The sequence below is a fragment of the Pan troglodytes genome, chromosome 4, assembly GCF_028858775.2.
Source record: "Pan troglodytes isolate AG18354 chromosome 4, NHGRI_mPanTro3-v2.0_pri, whole genome shotgun sequence".
NCBI classification, from domain to species: domain Eukaryota; kingdom Metazoa; phylum Chordata; class Mammalia; order Primates; family Hominidae; genus Pan; species Pan troglodytes.
Genome location: NC_072402.2, coordinates 61,573,925 through 61,593,172, shown reverse-complemented (window position 1 = coordinate 61,593,172; position 19,248 = coordinate 61,573,925). Strand labels below are relative to the sequence as shown.

The following is a 19,248-nucleotide window of genomic DNA, read 5'->3' as shown; positions in this document are numbered from 1 at the left end:
CCCAATTCCCCTTCCGTCAGAGTTTGGCTTTAAACTTCAGAACTTGTAGTTCCTATAGGAATTCAATTAAGTGATAAACATATTAACTTAAAGCTGAAAATACAGAAGCAGGTTATTTGCCATAATTCATACAAAGATACAAATAAGATGAGAACACAAAGCAAAATTAGATTCAAATCTTAACATGCTTTCCATATTTTCCTACTTTTCATATCCATTTGGAAGTTTTCCATGCAGATGTTCAAAGATTGACCCAATTTTGAGTAGCATATGTCACTTGACCTGCCATGTAGCACATCTAACTGAGCACACATGATAGTTAAGTCAAAAACCGTTGCTGCATAAACATTGTGGCTAGTCTGCCTAATAGGTTAACTTGGGAAATAATATATTATTTGGCAGAAACAGCAAACTGGTCAGCTCTTCTGGCCCTGAAGCATAGAGGTGTCTCATGTATCTTCCCTTTTTGACTATACTTCAACCCTTATGGTGATGCACACTCAAAAATTCTACTTTCAGAGAATTTTCTTCCCATCCACAGGCTGCTGAGGGTTTCTGGCCTTTCTTACTATTGGGCATCTTTCCCTTTAAATCTTTTTTCCTGATGCCTTCAGGTCCACACAGACAAGCCAAGTGAAATGATTGTGGGCTCATTTGTCACTTCATTGCTTGGCAATAATAGCATGTAAGACGTGAATCCCATCTTCACAACTGTGGAAAGTGAATTTATAAAGCATATGGTTTCTATCATTTATTGCATCAGGTGCACACTTCACTTTAAGATTAATAACATAGCCCATGAAGCGATGTATCATTTTTATAAAGCTGCTTGAAAAAAAAAGGAAAAGCATTATAATGTGGACTAACTTTGTCCTAACTGCGCTCACCTCTTTGCCATTGTTTTTCCTTTACATCATCTTCACAACTTATTTTTAGTTTATTTAATTCTTTAATATTTTATCTATCTTTGTTGGCATTGTTAAGTCACTGGAGCAAGAAAAATTGTACAACATATATGATAGATTTTTTTCAAGGTAACATGTAGAATTCATGTTTTGGGAAGTATATACAACCTTTAATATATTGAAAATAATAAAGTAAGATAGAATAACCCCAAATAAGGCAATAAGGCAGCTGATGCTGTGAATGGCACCAGGTGTTCTCTCTCAATTTTAGACACACGGCCAGTGGACTTTAGTTGAAGGTAATAATTCTGATAGTTTAGACATCGGCTACTGACATCAGTTATTATCACATAATTTTTTTTCAAGAGTTGGTATTAGGAAACAGAGGTTCAAAGAGGGTAAGTAAATTGCCCCAAGTCACAGAGCTCATAAACAGCAGAATTAGGATTCAAACCAAGTCTGCCTGACTGAGACTTTATTGCTGCAGTGTTGCGTGCATTTCCCTATGTGAGCATCTAGAATAGGTCAAGCACTGTCCATGTTCCCTTAGAGTATCTCAGTTAATCTTCACAATAAAAATTAATTCTCACAACTGGATGGAAGCAGAAAGAACATGAGGTCTTATTTCAAAAATATCCAACTTTTACTTCTGACTAGCCATGTGAACTTAGGTGAATTATTTTACATCACTTATTCTAGTACATTATTTGAAAAATAAGATAATAAAATTCACTTTCCAGATTCATTGTAAAACTTGTATGGCATACATGAGAATGTGTCCAATTGCAGGCACTCAGCAACTGTTCCTTTCCATTCTGTGTCTCCGTGTTATGAGTAATGAAACTCGTGCTTGTGGGAGTGAGCAATTTGCCCAGGTTCATCACAGTAGGTTTCCTGGCGGCAAGTCTAGTTTCCTTTCCACTGCTCCCAGCCACATTTCTCTGAATCACATTTCTTTGTATGCACAGTCACCTACGTCACATCAGAGCTAGAATGACAAATGCTTCGTGATGCTAGCTATGGTTCACAAGCCACCAATATGAAGACTATTTCCATATTTTCTTGATGTGAGATACTTTGTCCAAGAAGACACAATAAAGCAAAGATGCTTTTTCCTATAAGTTGATTTGAAATAACATTTCTCTATGATTTTTTTTATCATAGCCATTGTATATAACATCACACTTGATGCAGATGGATTTTCATCCAGAGTAACCTCCAGGGGGTTATTTAAAGAAAACAATGAAAGGTGCCTGCAGAAGAATATGGTAGTAAATCAAGCACAGAGTTGCCCCGAGCACATCATTTATATACAGGTAAGGCCTCAGGAACATCCCTTTTGACTTTATTTCTTCCTAAAGACAAGAGAGTGGTAAAAGTCAAAAATGGAAGCTTATGAGTTAGAAAATGCTTGCCCTTCCAATGAATGCCTTTCTTATGTAATTCCATAAATAAGAAGCATATTTACTTTATGCTAATATTTATGGTCACAATCTATTATATAAGTCAGCAACATCAAATTTCATTTAGAATTGCAATGAAAGGGCTAAAAATACAATTCTTAAAGAAATCATAGATACAGTGTTTTCTTAAATGTTTAACAGAGAGAACTTTCCATTGGCAATAAATGTTATTTTGATATTTTCCTATCAGGGAAAAATTTTATTTATTGTTCAGCTACTGAAAAATAACTCCAGTTGTGGTTTCTACTATTAGATTTAAGTTAACATAGATGAAATATAGTAGATTATGAGATAACAATTATTTGTTCTCATCGTATGCTGTAATTACTGTATTTAACATGGATTTTGAAAATTTCCCAAGTAAGAAAAATGCTTTTCAGGAGAAAACTTCCAGCCAGAAATTTATTTTATAAATGATGTGAATATTTCCACCTTGGAAACCACATAATGGCATTTGAAAGGATAATTTACTCAGGAAATCACTTTTTTAAAAGGATATTTAAGTACTTTCTTAGAATACAGTTCTCAGAATTTAAGGTGCGAAAGAACTGCCAGGGAAACTTTTGAGAAATGTATATTCTGGGTTCTTACCATCAGAAATCTAGGTTTGAAGGCCCAAGGAATATGCAGCTCTAAGGAGCACCCCAAATATTTCTGATGTAAATGGATGGTACAGAGAGATCTTACTTCAAGAAATGCTAAGTGTAAACACTAGAAAAACATAAAGTTGACGGTTAGATGAATTAAAATCAGTTGAGTTGTTTAGTTCATTTTTCAATTTGAAGGTTTCTTGTTTGTGAAGACATAGACTTCATTTTTGTTAAAGTGACAATTTTATAGATTCTTTAAAGGAAAAAATCTTATTTCCCTTCTCTCCCATCCTGTGCTGACTGGTGGATCAGATTATACATGCAATCCCTAGTGAGGAAATGGAGACAGCCAAGCTGTTTTTCTTTAAAGTTTAAAAAAAAAAAATCCTTTTTCACTATTTGATATCAATGCCAGTTAAAGTACATCCTACTTGCTAAGCCCGCAGCCAGCCAAGGAAACATCTCCTCATAGTCCAGAGCTGTCATGGTAGACAGGCCCCCAGAAGGAATAAGTCCTTCTGGGAGGACTTCTGGGAGGCCCCCAGTTAAGAGTAAGTCCTGCCTGTGAATGGACTAAAGAATACCAAGATACCGCTTCTGAGGAAAAGGCAAATTCAAATGTTAGGGTTTCATTTGTACAGACATAGTGCTTTCTTGACAAGAACTGATGAGCTTAACTAAGAATCCCTGCTTCAGATTCTTACTAGACGCAAGTCTCCTTTGGTTTCTTAGTAGAAGAGAGGCTAAAAGCAGAATTAGGATGGAAGAAAAGAAGCGAGAGTCTTGATTATTCACAACAAAGATATTCTACATAATTGAGAGCTGACTGTGCTCTTAATTGTAAACACATTTGGAATCATTTTCTTGTTTTAATGCTGCTATGCCCTAATAAACTGACTCTGTCTCCCCCTGTATGTTTGTGTGTGTGTATGTTTAGGAGCCCTCTGATGTTGTCAACTCTTTGGATTTGCGTGTGGACATCAGTCTGGAAAACCCTGGCACTAGCCCTGCCCTTGAAGCCTATTCTGAGACTGCCAAGGTCTTCAGTGTAAGTGCAGCTTACACTTCCTGGATTTAGACTGGCAAATAAAGTTCCACAGTCACTGCAATAGTGTCTGAAGGATGGTTAGGATGCAGCCTGAAAATTCTTAATTTTCTAAATGAACTACAATTACATATGCATAAAGTTCACTAACACTTAAGTTCCATGACAGCAGGGATTTTTGTCTTTCTTGTTCACTGCTGTGTTTCCACTCCCTAGAGCAGGGCCTGGCCCATTGTATGTGTTCAATATATATTTGTTGAATAAATAAATAAAAATAAAGTAAATGCCTTGTGCTCATACTCAAAAAATATTACCAATACATATGAAGCTCTGCATATAGCTGTCCCCGCCATAGACACTTTCATCTAGCTCCCCCTGTGCAAATGATTATCTTGAATTGTGTGTTTATTAATGCTTTTCTTTATTATTTTGTTAAACATTTATATATTCCTAGAACATTGTTTGGTTTTGTACTTTATGTAAATAGAATAATATTCTATGTATTCTTCTGTAATTTGCTTTTTCAACCCAAGAGCAAATGTATGGATCTTTTTTCCTTTTTCGTAGATTCCTTTCCACAAAGACTGTGGTGAGGATGGACTTTGCATTTCTGATCTAGTCCTAGATGTCCGACAAATACCAGCTGCTCAGTAAGTTTTACTTTAAAGCTTGTTGTAAAATGTAGAAATAAAAGACATACTAGATTACTTTATTCAAACGAATGTTTATAGAGTTTTTCTACAAAAGAAACATTCATAACTCATAAATACCTTTAAAAACTAAATTTCAATGTCTACCATCCACATAGGAGTAAAACAATAAGAAATATAAAATTATCTGTATTTAAATGGTTCCATTCCCTCTAATACAATAGCAACAAAGAACAATCCAATTGCATTTACTTATTTGTTGTCAGTATCATTTTGATGCAAAGATAGTTTATTACACAGCAATTTTCTCAGTATTCTAAGTAAGTCTAAAGAGTTTAGTTTTTTAATGAGTGAAATTTTAAAATACTGGCCTTTTTATTTAACAGTAATGGCTTTCCCCCCTCCTTTTTACTTTTAACAGAGAACAACCCTTTATTGTCAGCAACCAAAACAAAAGGTTAACATTTTCAGTAACGCTGAAAAATAAAAGGGAAAGTGCATACAACACTGGAATTGTTGTTGATTTTTCAGAAAACTTGTTTTTTGCATCATTCTCCCTGCCGGTATGTGATGAGACCCTGCACTTACTTCCACCATGCTTCCTACTTATAGATCACTGTCTCCTCTATGTCCTCTGAGTTGTTTAAAGAAGCACCTTAACCCTCAGCATGATCAATCTGAACTTTGTGGCTTCCGACTAGTTAAACCGCATGAGAACATAGTCTGGCTCTATATCTAGATTCTGCTTGACAGCTTGGGTCAGTTTTTCCCTTATCCTGCGACTTGGCAGCAGTAGCCAGACACTCCCATAACTCTTCTTGAGCTATCAGTGTGATGAGGCTGCTGCATTCTGCACAGATGTGGTGCACTTGCTCTGAGACATTTGAGTCCCAAAGCTTAGCCTGAGCTTTGCAACTATGGTTGTTGCTGCTGCCAAGATGATGCATGCCAGCAAAGCCAACTAATCACATTGACTTGATCATTATACCAGGAGCACACTTGACCGTGAGTGCTCCCTGGTCCCTCCTCTACCACCAAATTATGAAGAAAAAAGGAAGAGAAGGAAAAGCTGAGATTTTCCAAATGAGCTATCTGATTAAAGGATTAAACAATGATTTCATTTAATTTAGAGTTAATGTGATCTTAATAGGCTTAGAGTTCTAAACCTAACCTGACCTTGGTGTTTAAACACCCTGTGCCAAGTGGCAACTACTTCTTTTAAAGGGAAAAAAAAACCTGAAGAAAACTAAAAAAAAAAAAAAACAACCCTCAAATTACTTAAAATACAGACAAACACCAACATATGATTTTACTTTCTTCTCTTGAAAATGCTTCAAATAAATTGAGAAAAACATATTCCTAAAGCCAGCATTTCAAAATATTGAATTAAAGCTATTCGTGCATCTGAAAATAAAAACTATCATTTTTTTCTGGGGAAAAAATACAGTATTTAATCTTTTCTTTGTTTTGTTGGATGTTCTAGGTATCTTTAGGGTTAGCAATAAAAGTAGTATATTAGCCACCTGGGCAGTATAAAATTTCAAGTCTTGAGGTATAATAAATTATTTCAGTATGAACAAACCTTACTGCTAAAATGCCACTGTACCTCTTTTACCAGGTGCGTGCATACACACACAAATGTTATATGCCAATTGATCATTGTTGTTTCCTTGGTCTTGTTCAGGTTGATGGGACAGAAGTAACATGCCAGGTGGCTGCATCTCAGAAGTCTGTTGCCTGCGATGTAGGCTACCCTGCTTTAAAGAGAGAACAACAGGTACAACTTGCATTTCATCCTCCAATCCATACAAGCCCTCCTCAGCACATATGCTAATTTACCAACATAACATCTTGCTATCATGATTTGATAGGCATCACAAAATAACTGGCTGCATACTTAGGGGAAGTTTTCAATATCTAAATGTTTTCTTTAAATTATTAATAAAAATGGGATTTTCTCCATGCAATTCATTCCAAAAGGTACACATACTATGGAAAGTTCTTTTTGTCTAAATATGTTGAGCAACATTGGTCAAAGCACTATACACAGAGTCACAGAGATCATTTATTAACCCCTAGTAACAAGTTTCACATCAGCTCAAAGCTTCCAAATTCAGACAGGTATATACGCCTGGATAACTTACATGTGTCACTTGGAAGTCAAGCTTCTCTAATTCTAATGTGAGGCATAGTAAAACAAGGTGGACAAATAAAGATATTCCACAAATTTGAAAGCTTAAGGTATATAAAATTCAGAATCAAATTTGAGTGAGTTTACTTTTATGAGAAACATTTTTTTTTTCACGTTGGCCTCTGAGTATGAAGCATCATAGACTGAGAAATTTTAATTTTGTCTTTAGGTGACTTTTACTATTAACTTTGACTTCAATCTTCAAAACCTTCAGAATCAGGCATCTCTCAGTTTCCAAGCCTTAAGGTAAAACATAATGAAGTCATGAATGGAATGATGGATAGCTTTGTATTTCTCTTTAAGTAATTTCCTAATGTTTCTTTCTATAGTGAAAGCCAAGAAGAAAACAAGGCTGATAATTTGGTCAACCTCAAAATTCCTCTCCTGTATGATGCTGAAATTCACTTAACAAGGTAGGTGAAGCAGTGGGTAACCTGCTATCACTGACACCCACTCTAGATCAGAAGATTTTTGGCTCATGGCTAAAGAAGTCCTCTGTATGCTCATTCTTAACTGAAGAATTTGAATTAAAATTCTTGTCAACTAAAACAGGAGTCCACAGACATATTGGTCCCTAGGAAAACCTTGAGTGACTCGTTAGGCTTATTAAACTAATGAGAGTAGCCCAGAAAGGCAGAGAAAGATCCCTGTAGCCACACATCACAGGCACACTCCACATTGCAGGCCCTCTGAGTAGCTGCAAACATTCTCAAAATGTTGAAACAGAACTCTCAAAGGTCCTGAGAGTTGTCTTCACTTTCTTCTCACTGCCGACTTCCCATTGTATGTGAGATCTCAAGCAGTATCCCCATTCCTGGACATTGAAGCCCCAAGCACAATGTTTTGCACAGAGTAGGTCCACAATAAATATTGAATCTAGTCACTGTTTGAATATTCAAATATTGGAACTAGATCAAGTCTAGTTTCTGAGGGAAAAATTCCTCACATATCAGATTAGGGTTTTCTTCCAGCCAGGTGGAAATGAGGTTTTTTCCAAAGGATGTTATCCATAAAGAAATGCTTTGTTCCCTGTTTTTACCTGCCCAAAGCAAGCAAACCTGAGAGCAGTGGTGTAAATGTCACTGGTTGATACAGGCTGTCTTTAATTGTTCAGAGGGACAGGTGTCTTGGTAAGTGGGTAACACACAAATTTCACAGGTTCTAATAGGCGATATCACTTTAACTCACACTTAGAAGTAAGGTGAGTTCATGGCACAGACAAACTGGAACACAGTTGTGCAGATGCACTGGGCACAGGTGATGCCCTCCTACAGGCCTGGTAACCAGAGTTCTCTACCTGGTGAAGCAATAGGACAGCTTCCCAGCACAGATCAATGACCCCTGAATAGCACACTGCAGCACTTTCCCAAGAAATCCAGTGACAGCAGGTTTGTCTAACTTCTACCACATCACTCCAGCCCCTAAGAGCATGGAATCTGTAGATCATCCAATAGCTCTCTGAGCAAAAACAAAAAGGAAAATATGTCATCATGTCTAGAGCTTGAGCCAAAGAGCAAAGATGAAAAGAATGCTTCTGTATCAAGTGAGTTGCAAATAGCACAAGCAGAAACAAAATTCCGTCCAAATAATACATCTCTGAAAAAGTCATCAGTAACTGCAGACTTCAAAGGATCCCCACTTGCTAAAATAAGAAATTGGAAACAAATGCAACCAACCCAAATTGATGTTACCACATTACCTGAATTTTTTCCTTCTTATATTTGATCCTTTCTTCTAAATATTTTTTGTCAATACAGTCTTTTTATTATTCTACTCTCCTACAATGGCCAATATTTTCCCAGATATTTAAGAATGAAATAAATATAAGATTGAAATGAGACTTTACTTTTACCAATTATCATCTTAGGCAGGTATTTTTATAATGGCAACTTGAATTCAAATGTATTCTAATGTTCTTTAAAATATATCCTCAAAAAAATTAACGTAGAGAATTATAAAGAACAAAAGTTAAAATGGGTCCTAGTCCTACTACCTAGAAAACCCAAACACTGGAGAAAGGTACACAGTGAGAAGTCATCCCTCCCCACCTTCCCTAGTGCCACTCCCCATAAGAGACTGTTCTCAGAATATCTTCCAGATACAGGGTTGCTTATCTACCAGGATATATGCATGTAACACACACATACACATATATATACACACACACGTGCACATTTTATTACCCAAAAGGAATGATAAAACACTCTTCTGTACCTTGCATTTTACATAATCTTAGAAAAGTTTTCATATGAGGACATACAGATCTAACTTATTCCAGTCCTGGCTGGATCATAATTTATGTAACCAATTCAATATTAACAAGACATTTGGTTGTTTTGCATTTTTATTTTGTTTTGTTTAACCATCATAAGCAATGCTGCAAAAAAATTAACGAACATCTTTGCAAACTTTTGGAAAAAATCCTACACAATAACTTAGTGTATTTCTTAGCAACAACTTTGATACTGTATAACTGTACAGTTATATTGTAAAAAAATGATGGGTAGAAATAGCGATAATAGTATTATTTCTGAAGCAGGATCCCCCTGAGTATAGATAATTACTATTATAAATATATTGATCAACACTTAAGTAGCTTAAGGAATACTTAAGTAACAAATGGAAAAGTGTCAGATCTCTTTAAAATGCAAATGCAGACCATATTAATTTAGAAATTGGCCCCATTTAGGATCTCACACAAAGATCTTCTGGAAGGCATAGGAAATAATTCATGCACACACATCCAAGCTTTCTGTTTCAAATCCTAGTCAGTTTTCCCATTTTCCATGTCAGGCTGACAAATCATTGTTTCCTCTCATATATAACCTTGACAAATACATCCACTCAAGTCTCCCTATGACATATTTTCCTTTTAGGGATATGGAAAAAATCATTAAGGCATAAAAGAGGGAAAGACAAGGTTTTAGTAAAGAAACCCAAAAAATTCTACTTCAGAAAATATCCACCCCAAGTTTTTAAGAAATAGAATCAACATTCTATAATTAACGTAAATTGTCCAGTGGGAATAAATGGAAAGGATATGCACAGTGTTCTCAGACCCTTACCCTCACCGCTCATCCCCTAATCCCCCACGCAAAGAAGCTACCCTGGTTGGAATCCCACCTCAGAGCCCCAGAAATGAGTGAGGAGAGGGGAGGTCCCCAGTTTCATTCTAGTCTGAGTGATCCTATGAGGGTTTCTCTGATCTCATCATCACTTTGCTTGCAGAACTTAGTTGGCAATCTTAAGCAAAGAAGTTAAGATCAATCCAGTGGCTTTAGGTCCAGAATACTAAAACCTCTGGATCATCCATCTTAAAGGTGGTCTCTACACTAATGGTGGAAACAGATTTGACCAACCCCATTCAGACCCAAACCATTCAAATTGGTTTGCAACTAAAGAAGGATAGGAAGAACGAATAATACAGGCATCCAATAATGAACACTGAAGGAGCTCAATACCCTATTATTATATTTTAGCCACACCAAAGTGAAAACCCCTGGCTTATAAATCCATTCATTCAACTAACAAGTACTGATTGTCTACTGTGTTAACATACTAGTCAATATAACAGTAATCTTGGGAAGACTTCTACTATCAATTCTAAAGTAATACTTTTGTACGTATTTAGAAACTTGAGAATTGGTAGACATGTAATGCACAAACTCTTAGCAGAAAATCCACAAAGAAATATGTTTTCAAAGGAATTTATGTTAGTCTTAGAAACATACATTGGACCATAAGCCCATAGGCAAGCATTTCTTTTTATTTGGTGCTTTTGTAACTAAAAGTAAAATTTACTTTAACCTAAGCTATAAGATACTTAAATAAAAGAAATATTAACCTTCAAGAACAAAAGCAAACTAAAATATTTGGCTTTACAAACATCATCCAACAGATCTACCAACATAAATTTTTATGAAATCTCTTCGGATGGGAATGTTCCTTCAATCGTGCACAGTTTTGAAGATGTTGGTCCAAAATTCATCTTCTCCCTGAAGGTTGGTAAGCCTGTCATAAGGATGGCAAATCCAGGAGAAAGTGAGAAGAAAAAAAATGAGTCTGGAAATAAAAGGAGAAAGTAAAAAGAAATTGAAATAGATCCGTGGTTCTCAAACTTGGGTGTGCATTAAAATCACCTGGAGGAATTGTGAAACCACAGATGCTGGGCTTTATCTCCAGGGTTTCTGATTCAGTAGGTCTAGGGTGGGCCTACACATTTGCATATCTAACAAGCTCCCAGGTGATGCTTATGCTGCTGGTCCAGGTGCCATACTTTGATAACCAATAGGCTAGATCATAGATAAGTAAACAGCTGGGCTTTGTGCATAGTTATGTGTCTTGGGTAAGGGATACTTGATATATTTTGAAGGCAAATGTTCAACATTAACCAACAGAGCATTACTATAAAGGAAGGTATTGCTGTGGGTAAAAGTCTTTGGCATATAATTATTATGCCAATTTATCCTCAGAGACCACTTCTGTTTGAGTTTACCATTTGTATACAAATCTGTACAGTAATACTAGGTAGTATCTAAAAACATTTTTGAACCAAATTCTATTTACTATTAGTAAGCGATTATTAATCTAAAGATTACTACCAGTTAAAGATAAATTAATTTGTGAAAGAATAACTATTTTATATTGTAATTAAAATTAAAGAAACTTTGGAAAGTAAAAATAATTTATCCACTATCCTAAGCCAATACCATTTTATTTTTGTTCATTTCTCACTTGTTTGTTACATGGTTGCAACTCTGCAATTTTGTGATAAAAAAATCTTTAGAAGAATCTTTATGATCTAGATACTATAATAGAATTTATAAAATGTGGATGGTATTTGGCAACTACATTCTTTAATGGGGCATCTATTCAATTCGCGATAATAACATTCATAGAGTGTGTAATAAGTATACACCAGCCATGGTATCAAGTGCTTTACCTATGTTATCCCATTTAGTTCCCAGATCAGTTATGAGCTTGGTATTATTATTCCCAGGGATGTTATTTAAAATATTTAAATAACCAGTAGTGTATGAGCCCTGGCCAATTAGAACAGAAACCCCCACCCATGAGAACAGATGCTGTACCAGTGCCCTGTGCCAGCACATACATACTGAATTTCTGATCATCTTTATTTTACAAATAAGAAAAGCATAGAGAGGTCAAGTTCCTTGCCCAAGCCACACTGCTAATCAGCAGCAGAGTGGGACACAACACTCTGGCAGCCCAGCTCCACAGATGGCATTTTTAACCATTTATACCACATGTCTCACAAAGTCACAAATTACTTACCCATTAACATTGTAGATGTTGAGTTTTTTTCCATTGAGCCATTTATGCCTAGTGTTCCATTACTGGCGCACTAAGCATGTGGGAGTTACTTATATCCTACTGCTCAAGGTCATTGCCAAGGTATGATCGAAATTTCAAAAAAATTGCAACCTCAGGCATAAATGCGTTTTAAGAGGTGAGACACAGAGACCTGAAGTGTGACTATAAAGTAATGGCTGACTTTCATTTGGACTCAATCTTACCACCTCGTAGTTGCCCTTCATCAACACAGGGGTTACTGGTGAATTTCCTTGCATCATGTACATCCTGTTGCAGTACTGGCATATTTTATTGTCTACATAGGTAACAACAGGAAGTGTTCCAGTAAGCATGGCAACTGTAATCATCCACATCCCTCAGTATACCAAAGAAAAGAACCCACTGATGTACCTAACTGGGGTGCAAACAGACAAGGTAAAGATTATAAAATTGCCTAAAAATGTGTACTTTCAAGATGTAAATAACCCATGAGATTAGGGTGATCATGTCTGACATTTTACAGATGGGAAACAGATGGTAACTCCTATGCAGCCCAGGTGCCAACTGACTAGCAGTTAATTTCATATTAGAAGAAGAATATTGTTACAAGAAAACAAATGGCTGAGTCTAGGGAATTGCAGGTGGCAGAAATTATTCCAAAAACCCCATTTTGGCCTGGTGAAGATCTGACTTTGACAGGCCCTGTGAAGGCTGGGAGGTAAGGGGCTGGACCTATATGGGGAGCATAGCAGGTCTTCACAGCTGCAATAAGGAGCTGGTCTTCAAGCAGCCAGCCTGGACTTTCGCCTGGTAATACTCAACCCTGGCTGTTCATTTTAATCCCTCTGTTCGCTCTTTTAAATAACAGTGCCCAGACCTAACCCAGGCAATTAAATCAGAATCTCTAGGGATAAGATTCTTACACCAGAGTTTTTCTTTAACCACCCCCACTCCATCCACACCGTGGTTCTAACACGCAACTTGGGCTGAGAAGCGCTGCTCTAGCCAAACCTCTTGACATTGGCTCATCTTCAGTCCAACAGTTGTATTATTCAGCAGTTGTATTATTTCTGTAGTGTGCATAGGAGGCTACAGAAAAATCAAAATCCTAAAATGTTCCAGAGAAAATTACCCTGAATTGTTCACAGTGTTTAGCTGTTGCAGATTTGCCTCATCATATGTGGGCTATAAAAACCTAGCCCACCTCATCAGTTCACATCAGGAGCATTTAAATACTTGATGTTCACCTAGAGATTATATGAAGTGTGGCCAGGTCAGTGTCGTTGAAAGAAGCCTAACAGCCCTTCCCAGGCCCCTACAAGTAACAGTAGGATTTCCTAACATGTTGAAAGGAACATCATAAACTGTTTTGCTTCTGAAGTCTGATCGGGTGTTCTTCTTTTATAGGCTGGTGACATCAGTTGTAATGCAGATATCAATCCACTGAAAATAGGACAAACATCTTCTTCTGTATCTTTCAAAAGTGAAAATTTCAGGCACACCAAAGAATTGGTGAGGACAAGTTAACGTGTGAAAGCTCCCCTCATTCATTTATTTCACCTGTGATCAGGACGCTGCTTTTCTCCTACCAGCTGATATCATAGAGCTTTCTTATTTTGCCTTTGATGCTTATATGAGTCAAGATTTAGAAAATATTAGGTTGGTGCAAAAGTAAATACGATTTTGAAACCCGCAATTACGTTTGCACCAACCTAATATGTGGTCAAATCTAGGTTACTGGAATTATCTTACGCCACTTCTTACAAAATATAAGTTCCAGACTTTATGACATCAGAAAAACTCATGTGAAGCTATTGTGTTTATGCATTGTGCACTTTGGAAACAAGGCAAAGAGCTGTGAAGGAACTGGGTGTGTGCTACAGAGGAGAAGCCCCTTAAATCCCCCTTCCACATAATACTGATGTTTTTTATTTAGCTGTGAAATATGCTGCTGCACTTCTCTGTTTTTCAATATTTTGTTATTTCCTGGTCTCAAGCTATGCCTGCTTCTTTGGGAAAGAGACTAGTCTAGCATCTGGCATGGTGCTTGGCACATATTAAATATTCAAATAAAGTAAACCTTTAGTAAGCAATAACTCCTAAACAAACCTCAGCTCTCCCCTATGAACAATATTGGAATTCTCCTGGTTTTCTTTAATTGCAGTTGTTTTATTTTGTGAAGGATGGGGAAAACAGGAAACCAGAAGAATAAAATTATTTCTTTTAATGTGTATTAATCTACAAGTAGGTAAATGCATGCTGTAACTGAAGTGGGCCACACTACCTTTTGGCCTTGAACATAGGCCAATATGTCATAGATTTTCAATTAATGACTTCATTTTTTAATGCAGTTTTACATTCATGGAAGAATTGAGTGGAAAGTACAGAAATTCCCATATACCCCCTGTCCCACACAGCCTCCCCCACTATCAAAATCCTGCACCAGAGTGGTATATTTGCCACAATCAATGAAACTACATTACTATATCATTATCAACCAAAATCCATAGTTTACATTAGGGTTCACTCTTGGTGTTGTTAAAATCCATGCTGTGGAATTTGACAAATGTAAAATGACATGTATCCACCACTGTAGTATCATACAGTGTATATTCACTGCCCTACACATCATCTGTGCTCTGCTTATTCATCCTGCCCGCCCCACTAGCCCTTGGAACCACTGATCCTTTTTCTGTCAACTTGTTTAAAAACCTAGGGAGTCTATAATTAGGTTTAATGACAAATTGTAGTACATTTTGTGTATGTTTACTAATTTATTTAACTAGTACATTGTTGCTAAACAAGTTACAGTTTTGGGGGGGTTGGTTTTTAGGTTTTTTTACTCTTAGAAATAGTAGTGCAATAAACAGGCTTGGGATACTTTGTTCCACATATTGCTGATTATCTCCTGAGGCTATCTATACAGACAGGAAATGGATGAGGTAAAGAGTGTGCACTTGGTACATTTTGAGATATAGTCCCACAATCCCTTGAAGGAGGGCAGGAGAGTTAGAACTACTAAGAACTCATGAGATTGCCTGTTTCCCTAGGTGTGTCCCAGCACTGAGTTTTATCTAGCTTTAAAATTTTAGCATTTATTTTTAACTCTTACTAACTTGCTCTCTCTTTTACCTTTGACTCAATACTATAAGAATTGCAGAACTGCTTCCTGTGGTAATGTTACCTGCTGGTTGAAAGACGTTCACATGAAAGGAGAATACTTTGTTAATGTGACTACCAGAATTTGGAACGGGACTTTCGCATCAGTAAGTATCAGTTTTATTTGTTAGATTTATCAATAGCAAGGAAACATAAGTCTGCACTGACAAGTTCTTCCCCTTTGACAAAATAAGTATTCTGGCTAACGTCTGCAATGGCCAAATAACCCAGAGCATTTTACCCTGAAAGGCAGCACACTTCCATCGCTTTCCAATGCCCATCCAATTTAGCAGTGCCTCAGAGTCATCTGGGATACTTGTGAAAGGGTCTGTTTCTCAGACTCCATGCGACCTACCACATCAATGGGAATGGTGTCAAGGTCATCTCTGCGGCCCTGGGCTACAAGGGGCAGCCTGCTTTGTCCCCCTCTAGGGGTTCCCCCACTCTCCATCTTCCCAGTCTCCTGTGCCACACCCAAATCAAAATGTCTGTGTCTCTGTCTCACTCCTTGAGCTCTCAGTTAATTGTATGATTGATCTCAAACCACCTAGTAGATGAATCTAGCATAAAGATATGTCTTCCTATATTACAGCCGGGTCATCACCCTGCTCTCCTGTTTTACCCTTTCCCTGTTGGGAGAGCCCAGTGGGCACATGACTTTCTAAATCATCTCAATCCCCATGAAAGTTTGAAGAAAAAGCCAAAACAATGTCATTGTTTTTTTCCATATGGCAACTGTGAGTCTGCTCTAGTGATATTTGCTTTCAGCAGGGATTTTGGTAGCTAGAATTTCAGTCTGGCATGAAAAAATATAAGGATAGACAGGCCTCCTTAAACTGGACTGCTTGTGTGGCTAGCATTCCTTTTACTGACATGGGCTCCAATTGAGGAAGAAAAACAGAAATTAGTTTGAAACCTCCTGGGGATCTTTGTAGCTCTTACTAGATTTTTTTTTCTTTTTAACAAATAAATCAGTTCCCAAGGTGCTTACAACCAAACGCTACTCATTTTTTTTTCTGTTTATCATTTCATGATCTCTCCAATAAACCCACTTCCAGCTATAGAGTTTTGTAAAACTGGAGAACTCAGCACCCTCCAAACTCATCCCTGGAGTCAAATATAAGCAATATTCTTGGACAAAGACATAGAAGAAAACGGAATAGTAAAAGTTAGAACAAAATGCAGAATTGGGGGAATGGGGAAGTGAGGAGTTGAATATTTCTTCTGGCTTGCTTGCTTGCTTGCTTGCTTTTACTTTGTTTTCTTGTTAGTTGCATTTGTTTTCAAGTCTTCAGGACAATTCTAGGTCCTTTAAGATGTGAAGCGTGCCGTTAGTTGTACCACCTTCCCAGCTGCTGCAGTGTGGTGCTCAGTTTTGCTCCATTGGTTCTTGGCTCCTTGGATTTGAGGAACAAATGTTTTCATAGCAAATTTTGCCAACTGGAAGGAACACTGACTGTTGCACATCAAAATGCACACATGCCAGCTCTGTAAAACACATTTGGATTTTCTTGAGTTTAAGACTACATCACTTTAACTGTGAAACTTTTTAAAGTACCTTCCCAACGATCTTCAGAAGCAGTTTATTTCTGGGAGTAAACTTCCTAGAAAGTGTAGTATTTATGCTGCTTTAATGTGGCTATGGTGGTTAAACTAAGAAAACACCCTTGAGATGTCAAGGTATGTCAAGTGACATACAAGGATTGTGTCAAGTCCTACATATCTTCCTCCTTCATGAAAAGTCAAATGTTTATCCTCACCTTGCTTCCAGCAATTTAAGCAGCAAAGTGGATGTTTCTCAGACCACTTAGGAGATCCAGTCTGAAATATGAATCTCATTTCCTGTATTTGAACCCATTAATGCACTGCCTTTTGTTGCTACCCTTTCTGTGATGTAGTGCAAGGCAACTTAACATTTCAAGTAATTTCATTACAAAGTGATTGATCAGGCCTCCAAATTGATGATAGAGTTGCTGCCATTTGTAGGGAGAAGGCTTGTTGAACGCTAGCAGGTGCGTTACTTCACTCTCCAGATGTGTGTGGCATGCTTACCTCTACTTGTTAACCCTGCAGGATATTGTATGCCTGTGAGAAGGGCCTATTTTGAGAATGCTATAAGAAAAATTCTTTCATCTTTAGTCTTTGGGGATTATGAAACCAGCATTTACTTAACTGCTGCTTTTTTTCTTAAACTTAAACCATTATCAATACTCTTAATGTTTCCCCCAATAATATGTTTAAGAGACTGGTGAGCATGGTTAATTTCTGATCCAATCATCTATCTTGAGAAAATTAACAGTATCCAGAGACTGAGCCAGTGGAAAGGAAATAAATTGCTCAGTTTTTGGAAATACATTCTTTCTGGCTCCCAGATATTGTTTAGCAAATTACCTCATAGAGTATGTCCAATAATGTGCCCTAGTAACCAGAAAAACTGAGTCCTAGTAGCCACAGCATATGAAAGCAGCTCTAACATCTAAGCGCTGCATTCTGCTTCACAGTAGCATCAGACCTAATGTAGAGAAAATAGTGAAATATACACATCAATAATGTTTCTATTGAAAAAATAGACTTTTTTTTTTTTTTCCCCCAGACAGAGCCTTGCTCTGTTGCCCAGGCTGGAGTGCAGTGGCTTGATCTCAGCTCACTGCAACCTGTGCCTCCTGGGTTCAAGTGATTCTCCTGCCTCAGCCGAGTCGCTGGGATTACAGGTGCCCACCACCATGCCCGCCTAATTTTTTATATTTTTTAGTAGAGTCAGGGTTTCGCCATATTGACCAGGCTGGTCTTGAACTCCTGACCTCAAGTAATCTACCCGCCTCAGCCTCCCAAAGCGCTGGGATTACAGATAGGAGCCACTGTGCCCTGCTGAAAACTAGGCTCTTTTTCTGTAACTAGATGGAGGAATGAATGTAAAGTTATTTCGAATTAGTAAGTTACCAGTGACATCAGCATAAAATATCCTTCCTATATACCTGCCCCAAATTAAGTATTATTTGATAGAAACACTTAGATAGGAAATCTGAAGTTATACTGATGTGATATAACAAGCTGAAAGGTTCAGGGCCATGGGTGGTCAAGTTCAAGTGCACTTTTAAACACTATCATTTTACACACATGTACCCAGAAGGAAAATTCTCTTACCTTTTAAATGTTGGTTTTCCATTCCATTGTGTGACTTATTCAGGTAAGTATACAAAGATGCCAAGTTTACAATTTTCTCTCATGTCACAAACTTATTTTTTTAAAAATCTGAACTATGATCTTCCCAGTTAAAAATATTCATTTTTAAATCCTCACTTTTCAACCCAGTTCTCAAGTTCAGATCTCCTCAGGGAGATATTTTAACCTACTCATGTCTGGATCCCACCCCAGAGAGTTGATTTGTGGTGGCAAGGTGCAGACAGACATGTATTAAAATTACCCGAGGTATTTCTGACGGGCAGTCCTGTTACACAGCACTGGTTTAAGCACACACAGATTCTGGACGGGTCTTCAGAACCATTTGCTCTTGTCACATTCCACCAGGAAATAAATACATAAATCATAAGCATGCCAGCTTCTCTGCATTTGCTGCTGCTACGATAACACATATTCCTTATTCTTATGTTCCAGTCAACGTTCCAGACAGTACAGCTAACGGCAGCTGCAGAAATCAACACCTATAACCCTGAGATATATGTGATTGAAGATAACACTGTTACGGTGAGCATATCACACCCTTCCCTGTGAGCCTCAGGGTCTGTGATGGCATTCCATTTCTAAAAGCCTGGAATAGTCACTCTTCTTACCTACATGTATGTAGAAGTATCTTACTAAAACTTTAAAGATCTGATGTTTATTATGTTGAGATTTTGGCGAGGGTGTGTGCTACTTAAAAAGTTCAGTGATACACTTGCCTTCCTCCATGCCCCCCACTCATGTCAGCAAAG

The 19,248-nt window shown here is 37.4% G+C and overlaps 1 protein-coding gene across 4 annotated transcripts in view; it reads left to right on the top strand.

The window, feature by feature from the left end:
• Window positions 1-19,248, top strand: part of ITGA2 (integrin subunit alpha 2) — a 126,005-nt gene that overhangs the window by 78,702 nt on the left and 28,055 nt on the right. For 3 of the 4 annotated variants that reach the window (XM_016953318.4, XM_526928.8, XM_009449170.5), the window contains 12 exons: window positions 2,070-2,221; window positions 3,896-4,006; window positions 4,571-4,653; window positions 5,075-5,216; window positions 6,338-6,430; window positions 7,014-7,090; window positions 7,174-7,257; window positions 10,743-10,845; window positions 12,482-12,592; window positions 13,565-13,669; window positions 15,310-15,423; window positions 18,932-19,021. In XM_016953318.4, the coding sequence (XP_016808807.1) occupies window positions 2,070-2,221; window positions 3,896-4,006; window positions 4,571-4,653; window positions 5,075-5,216; window positions 6,338-6,430; window positions 7,014-7,090; window positions 7,174-7,257; window positions 10,743-10,845; window positions 12,482-12,592; window positions 13,565-13,669; window positions 15,310-15,423; window positions 18,932-19,021 (1,265 nt within the window). Of the gene's footprint in view, window positions 1-2,069; window positions 2,222-3,895; window positions 4,007-4,570; window positions 4,654-5,074; window positions 5,217-6,337; window positions 6,431-7,013; window positions 7,091-7,173; window positions 7,258-10,742; window positions 10,846-12,481; window positions 12,593-13,564; window positions 13,670-15,309; window positions 15,424-18,931; window positions 19,022-19,248 lie in introns of those variants that run through there. The other variant, XM_016953319.4, reaches the window with a different exon arrangement.